General features: G+C 37.5%; 1 protein-coding gene across 1 annotated transcript; it reads left to right on the top strand.

Moving 5' to 3' along the window:
• The first annotated feature begins 2,216 nt into the window (after positions 1-2,216).
• LOC136028490 (piggyBac transposable element-derived protein 3-like) lies at positions 2,217-4,034 on the top strand. The gene has a single exon (XM_065706333.1). The coding sequence runs from the start codon at positions 2,217-2,219 to the stop codon at positions 4,032-4,034; it is 1,818 nt and encodes a 605-aa protein (XP_065562405.1).
• The last annotated feature ends 4,267 nt before the right edge of the window (positions 4,035-8,301 follow it).

Below are 8,301 nucleotides of genomic sequence, written 5' to 3'. Positions count from 1 at the left end.
ATTCACATTTCATAACAATGGGACGTGCAACATAGAATACTAAAAAGGACATTTTACCTCCTCTAAAAATACAAATGATTCGCTAAAGGTCAAGGAATTCTGCACCATTGCTTTACTACGGAGAATCTTTTCCTAATTATCATTCTCTCGGAACTTACTACTTAGTGGCAAGCAGTTGTACTTTTTAATATAATTAAACCAACGATGGGTGAAGCAGTGTAGATCATGGAAAAAATTGCCTATAGATGCCTCATAAGAGGTCAAGCATATGTACGTCGAAAGAAAAAATTTTTTTTGGTATATTGCTCTCAGAGAGAATATGGCACAAGCTCAAAAATATGGAGTATTATAGAACAAAAAATCAGTATTGAAACCTGGGACACATCTTAGTTTTCAATGAAATTCACTTTCATGTAACTAAGAAAAAATAAACAACGCTGAAAAAAGCTTCTTTTCTATTTATTTTTTTTTCTGAGCTCAAATATAGTAAGATTCATTATCATTCAGTAAGATTCATTTCCAATACTAAAACCAGTAAGTAGGTTTTTTTTCAAATTTGGTTGCTTAACCCTTTGATGCCTGAAGGTTCCCTCAGGAACCATGAACTTTTTAATTTATTTTAATCCTGACCGTTTGACCTATTAACGTCAATCCGTTTGCCATTGTCTCAATCTGATCTACCTAGACAGGTTTGTATTTTTCTTAGTCCGTAATCTGTCACCCTTGTGTGAGGTAATGACGTTTGAACCTGTGCCCTCTAGCCTTGCTTTGCTATCGCAGAAAGGGGTTAAGTTAGAAAAATTACTTTCAGGGATGGGTCTACAGGCTAAATTGTATTTTTCCTGAAAGGTGAGAATACTTTTTTGTGAATAACTTTATTGTTTATTGTGCTAGAGTTTTCATTCCAAAAGTTTTAGAAAGAAGACGTTTTGTTTGTTCAGATGAGCTATCATACACTCCTATAGCTGGAAAACCAGAGGATAGACACGACCCCCAACGTCGTGGTTCCTCTGGGAACCATCCGGCGGTAGCGAGACCAGATGAGACGGTAAGCCGTATACAGTGTGAGATGCCTAGATATCATGAAAACAGTTGCTTTACACCATTGGAATCAAATTTTGAGAGCTCTACCATGTTCTGTGGCTTCAAGGAACCATCCGGCATGCATAGCTCTGAATTTTATCGCTCGGAAGAGCCATCTAGACAAGAACTGGTGGAGTTGCCGTCGTCAATAACAATGTAGGGGAGACCGGGGTTGACCCAGACGCGATTTTTTGAAACGGCATATCTTCTAAGCCATTAAATTTTCTCTAGATCTGACTTCACCATAAAATGCGTATCCGTTAGGACTACCTTCGAGATTTTTTTCAGATTTTTCTACAAAAAGGAAAAAAGATTTTTATTTTTTTTCATTTTTTTGAAATGTCCGAAACAACCCCTACCCACGGGGTTGGATCGGACGGCCCCAGTATTGGTTCGGACACCATGCTAAACCATTAGATTTCGACTTCTTTTTTTTTTCAAATATGCATAAAAGTATAAAAAGTAAAAAACAGTACTTCAGCTATATAAAATGACAAAAAAGCTTTAAAATGACACACCATTCACCGGAGTTGGTACGATGGGATTTTACTCAAAGACCGCTTAGTATACCACTAAAATATATTCCTAATGCGAACTGCTGTACTTGCTTAGTAGAAATACTTATTTTCAAGCATTCATCCGTGTATTTTCTACCCTAAATACCAACCTTTTAGAGACGGGGTTGGTTCGGACAGATAAAAAAAATGTCCGAACCAACCCCCAATCGCCGTGTCCGGCCCAACCCCATGTGTCCTCGTGCGACGTCAAAGTGATTTGAAAAAAAAAATCAAATAGATGGCGCTCAATAAACTGCTCTAGAATCTTTCTATGTGAGCTACTTTTCTCCTGAAAAAATGTCATTGCAAATCCAGTAGCCTGGTCCACTCTATTAAACTCCAAACAGAGACCCTTGAAAAAAATTCTTACCTTAAAAAACACTTTTTGCAAAATACAAACAAATGGCTGCGTGTATCTAGATCCAAACTGGCTTGATAATAGGGTAGTAGATGATGCACCTTTCGTGATTTTTTGAGAATTTTTACTAAGCCGCTAGGTGTCCATACTTGACTGTCCAGATCAACCCCGGTCTCCCCTACTAGACTGTTACCAAATATATTTTTTACAGTGCAGAAATGGACCAGCCTTCTCCGAGTACATCAAAAACTGTGGAAGATGAGTATTCGGCTGTCCAGCGAAGACTTCGAACACGCCCCGTGTCAGTAGCACAGGCTCTGAATTTTATTCTTTGCCCGGAAGATAACTCCGACCTCGAAGATCTGTCTGATGAAGATGAGGACCCATCTGATCCTAGTTTTCTCTTTCCTGATCCTGATAATAACCCGCAGGAAGAAGAGATTGAAGAAGAAATAGAAAGCGGTCGAATTGAAGCTGACGACCACAACAGTGAGGATGACCATGAGGACGTCGAGATCGCCAGACAAAATGCCACGAGCTCAGGCACTGCTGCTTCGAAACCAAACAAACGACGGGACCTTGCTTGGAGAAAAGTGGATTTCGTCCAGCCAGATGCTGCGTGGAAGGATCATCTTATCATCGACCAAGAAATGAGTGGCAAGACACCCCTGGAATTTGTCAGGCTGTTTTTTGACCAAGGCGTGGTCAACCCTATACGTGACCAAACGAAAATTTACGCTCTTCAAAAAGATCCCGAAGAATTTGGAGTTTCATCTGCCGAGGTGGAATGCTTCTTAGGGATCCTTGCATTCACAGGAATAGTGAAAATGCCGTCATACCGCAGTTACTGGTCAAACGAAACGCGCTACCCTGTAATAGCTGATGGCATGTCGCGTGACAGATTCGAGCAGATCAAAAAGCATCTTCATTTCAACGACAATCTTACCCAGAAACCACGAGGAGACCATGGGCACGACAAGATCCACAAAGTTCGTCCTCTGATAGAGATGATCAGAGATAACTTTATGAAGATACCCCCAGAAGAACACCAGGCAGTAGACGAGAAAATTGTGCCGACAAAACAGAAGATTTCGTTGAAGCAGTACAATCCCAAAAAACCGGATAAGTGGGGTTATAAGTTCATCTCAAGGGCTGGGGAGAGTGGTTTCGCTTACGACTTTGAAATGTATACGTGTAAGGGGTCGGTTGATGTCAGTGACCTGGGAGTTGGAGCTGATTTTGTCCTGCGGCTTGCAAGAGGAATACCCAAGCACAAAAATTACAAGCTATTCTTTGACAATTGGTTCTCCTCGTTAGACTTGGCACAAACACTAAGTGATCAGGGCATACTTACACTGGCCACAGTGAGGGCAAACAGGTTGAAAGGCTGTGCTTTGGAATCCGACAGCAAATTGAAAGCCCGAGAAAGAGGCTCTTACGACTGGCGAGTGGAAACACAGTCGAATGCCATTGTGGTGAAGTGGTATGACAATAAGCCAGTCCACTTGATTTCGACCTATGCCGCCCTAGACCCAGAAGATACGTGTAGGCGGTGGGGTGGTAAACGAAAAGAGTATGCCGATGTCAAGCGACCATATTGTGTGAAGGAGTACAACCACTTTATGGGTGGTGTAGATCTTGCAGACATGTTGCTGGAGCTTTACAGGATCGACTTCAAGTCACGGAGCAAATGGTACATGAGGATCTTCTTCTTCTTGTTTGACCTCTCCGTTGTGAATGGCTGGCTCTTAAACCGCAGGTGTCTTGCTGCTGGGCAGAAACCAATGAACCTGCTACAGCTCAAAACAGATGTGGCACGTGCACTTCTATCTGGTGCATCTTTGGCAACACCAAAGAGAGGTAGACCTCTCAGTGACGCAGATACCAATTCTCAAAAAAAAAAGAAATTATACTTGTCACCCCCCAGATTCGACAAGACTCGATGGACAGGGGCACTTCCCGGCTTGGATAGAGAGCAAACAGAGATGCAGAGTATGTGTACAAGCTCATTCCAAAGTGAAATGCGTAAAATGTGAAGTGTCCTTGTGTTTCACACCCAACAGGAATTGTTTTCTGACTTACCACACTATGTAGCCGATCAGAGTGTTTTTGTGCCATGATTGCCGGATGGTTCCTGTGGGAACCATTTTTTTATTTCATTATCTTTATCAATACATTTTTTTTCTTGCCATTTCTGTCGTGGAATAGGTCATAACGAAGCCTGGAAATGGCTGAAATATTTTTCCCATTTTTTTTTCATAATTCAGGCATCAAAGGGTTAAAACTATCTTTGAAATTAAATAAAGTTTAAAAGTTAATTTTGTTGCTAATAACACTGGTTTTTAAGTAGAGTTTGAATATTTAATGAACATTTTTTTTTATAAACTACTGTTTCTATGCATCATATTTCGTAAAATTATATATTTGAAATTTTTTTTTTTTAATGAATATGAATAAATGAATGAATGAATGCATTTAATACCCATCAGTGGAAAAACAGATGGAGCACAAAAAAAGAAGAAAAAAAAATGCACAAGAAGCCAATTCATCTGACAAAAAAAAAAAAAAAAAAAAAAAAAAAAATCAGAAACAGATGCCGAATACTGCTGTAAAACATCGGCCCATAAGTGGGTCTTGACTGATGAATTATGTCGGTCAATTTGCGACGGAATCGCTTCTTCAGGGTTGGTAACACTGTATTGTCACGTAACATGCCTATTGCTTGTCAAAGGCAGCAAAAACTTTGCATACTTGTAGTACATTGAACTTAATTTCAGTTTATCTGTAGCCGTAAAAATGCGCCAAAATGGGTTAAGATGCATATAATGAGGTAAAATCGTAGTATTGCACACCTGGGCCAACAAACGATGATCAAACTTCCGCTTATTTATCACTGCACAGCTAAACGTAAAAGAAGATCGCTCCTGAAAATGAGAGATCAGTAACCGCCGTGTCTCTAGTATTGACCGTCCAATAGGGAGGCCCAGGTATAGAATATCATCCACAAGCTCAACAATAGAATCACCAAATGTGACGCTCCGACCAGCATCTGATTTCGAGCTGAAAAGAAGCACTTCACGCTTTTCAGCATTAAATTTGAGTCCAAGATGGGCATACTCTTGTTGCAACTTAATCAAATTAGCTTCTAGTCGATGCAGAGACCGACTCGGGTTCAGCACATCATTTGCATAACCAATCAAAGACAAATCAATACCATGCAAAATATAAGTCATAAGTGACTTTGATTGCCTTTAAATCATTCCTTTGATCTTCTGTATTATGCAGTTTTGACTCTTTCGTTTAATATTACAATCTTCCTAAAAAAATTTCACTCAAAATTTCAGTATGAAATATACCAACGTCATAGCTTTCAAGAAGCTAGTTACCCAGAAAGTTTTAAAGTGGCATCTACTTCTATGACTGATACAATGCAGTATTTAGTCATAAAATCTACGACTAGTATTCTATTATAAATACCTTCCCAACCTAACCAAGACTAAGCAGCTACCTTAAAAGAAACTTATAGTACAGTTCATGATAAAAAAGTTGGCTGCAGTAGAAAAAAAGTTGCTACTGAAACCTGGGAGCGAACCAGAGACCTTTAAGTCTTTGTCTAACACTTTCCAAACTGGGATGTTTCGTTCGATCTTAATATTTTATTTCAATGACAAATCATATCTATTAACAATTGACTAAAAATGGATCGGTGTCGTTCATTATATTACGAATACAACATCGTGGTCACAGCTATAGCTGCAATCAGGGTTGCAGCGGTAGCTTGGAACCTAGTAACAGACGATCATATTCAAAACTAAGAAACACAATAGCCTATACCTCCTAAAAATAGTGACCCGAACAAAATAAGAAACACACTATTAGAACTGCCTTGTCCAAAACCCCTAGGAAATTTACCGCCCCTTGGCTTGAATAGCGAGGAAAATCTATTGACTTAGAAAAAAGAGATTGCATTTTATAGTCAGCTATATTTAGTATTTGGTCATGGTTTTATCTCAGCGAGTTAAATGGAAGACAAACCAATACATGTACCTGTGTCGAAATATTAAATATCAAATTAAGAAAATAAAGCTCTACAGAAGGCAAAGACATAGCATTCTAGAATATAAGACTTGGAGTAATTTAACAGTACTTCACTAATTGACCACTGAATTTGGACAAATCCGTTTGAAAATAGAGGGCACTGCTACTAATTATCCTTAATGACATACAAGCCATTTTCTCAATAAATGAGCCCCTCCTCTTCTCTACTAGACTTAAAGCATTTCAACAAACATTCCATTCAAAGTTTCAGATTTCATCACTAAGACGCAATATTCTGCTTCAGAAACTATTTCCTTTGAATCATTGCTTTGATCTTAAGACACATAGGTAGCTTGGAACCTAGTAAGAGAAGATCGTGTGAAATACTAAGAAATACAAAAGCCCATATCTGCTAAAAATAGTGACAGATTAAAACAAAAAATACACTATTAAAACTGCCTTGTCCGAAACCCCTGTATAGGAAACTTACAGTCCCTTGGCTAGAAAAATGAGGAAAATCTATTAGCTTAGAAAAAAGAGATTGCATTATACAGTCAGTTATATCTAGATTTCGTCATGGTTTTATCTGAGCAAGTTAAACGGAAGAAAAACCAATACAAGTACCTGGCTTGACATCTGAAATCTCGAATTAAGAAAAAAATAGAGATAGCATTCTAAAATACAAGAATTATAGTAATTTAACAGTAGTTCACCAAGTGACACGAGGGTATAACCAAAATCCCCATTGTTCTAGAGCAATGTTTTATCCACTCTTCTGCCACAAGATAAATGTGGCAAGGTAAATTAGATAACACTAAGTATAGTAGATAACTTTATGCAAATTTATTATGTAAATTATTATGCAATCATTATTTAAAATTATTATGTAAATTAGATAACTGTAGTTACACTAAAGAAAAATCTGTTGCTTCTAGTAATTAGAATATTAGAATAAATATATATGACGACCAAACAAGGTATCTTTGGACAAGATAAATATTTCACACGCATCTTTTGAATAGTTATCATGGTTTCAGGAAAAATCTTTAGCTAATCAGAGTTGTAGCGGTAGTGGCAATGTAGTAAGAGATTTTCACGTCCCATACTAATGAAAAAAAGAGCATGACTCCAAAAAATGGTATCTCATCAAAAAAAATGGCTAACCGTTTAAACCATCTTTTCCGAGACCTCGACAAAAGAAAATTACAGTCCCTTGGCTTTCACCGCAAGAACAATCTGTTGACTTGAAAAAAAAAACAACAGGGAAACTGGTAAGAAGCACGTTATTTTGCAACGACAGTATCTTTTTTTTTCTGCATTTTTTTTTATCCTGAATAATCTGGGAAATAGAAAAACGTGGAGAGATGTTTAATGATTCATTTTCAAGGAAACATCCACTTCTAGTGCCTTTTGAAATTAAAACAATCATTTAAAATAAAATCAATATTTTTACACAAAAACTGCTTATAATAAAACTAGATAGTGAATGTGGTCAAAACCATAGCTAAGAGTCAAGAGTCAAATGCATAAACAGTAAATGTTATATCAAAATATTATGGGGGAAATATAAAATATTTCCCCCATGGGAGGGACTGCAAGTTACAAACTTTGACCGTTGTTAACATATACTAATGGCTATTGGGAAGTGTACAGACGCTTTCAGGGGGACCTTTTTGATTTGGGGAGGGGGAGAAGTTTAGGGGGGCTAAGTGGGAGAATCTTTCCATGAAAGAATTTGTCTTGGGGGAAGATAATTTCAATGAAGGGGGCGCAGGACTTTCTAGCATTATTTAAGAAAATAATGAAAAAATAAATATGAAAAGTTTTTTCAACTGAAAGTAAGGAGCAGCATTAAAACTCAAAACTAAGAAAAGTATTACGCATATGAGGGGTTCATCTTATCGCAATACCTCGCTCTTTACGCTAAAGTATTTTTATTAATTTCAACTATTTATTCTGCGGCCTTTGGTATTCAGGGGTCATTATTAAGGAATTGAGCAAAATTCAAGTATTAGTGTAAAGAGCAAGGTATTGAAGAGGGGGTTAACCCCTTCGTATATGTAATAAAAACGAATATAGAAGTTCGTTAATAAGTTAATTCGTAAGTTACGTATATTTTTTACTAATGAAAACGTTCGTAAAAAATTAAAAGTTCTAGTAAGCCATTTAGCCAAACAAATTAATAAGCAAATTTCCTTTTAATTATTCATGTGCGGAGAGCCAAATTCAAAACATGCATTAATTCCAAAACGTTCAGATATCAAA

The sequence above is a fragment of the Artemia franciscana genome, chromosome 6 (genome assembly GCF_032884065.1).
Source record: "Artemia franciscana chromosome 6, ASM3288406v1, whole genome shotgun sequence".
In the NCBI taxonomy this organism is placed as follows: domain Eukaryota; kingdom Metazoa; phylum Arthropoda; class Branchiopoda; order Anostraca; family Artemiidae; genus Artemia; species Artemia franciscana.
The sequence above is the reverse complement of the archived record's forward strand: the minus strand, read 5'-3'. Positions and strand labels throughout refer to the sequence as shown.

Bases quoted from the DNA above. Each gene is read 5' to 3' on its own strand.
- LOC136028490 (XM_065706333.1), top strand. From the start codon at position 2,217: ATGGACCAGCCTTCTCCGAGTACATCAAAAACTGTGGAAGATGAGTAT.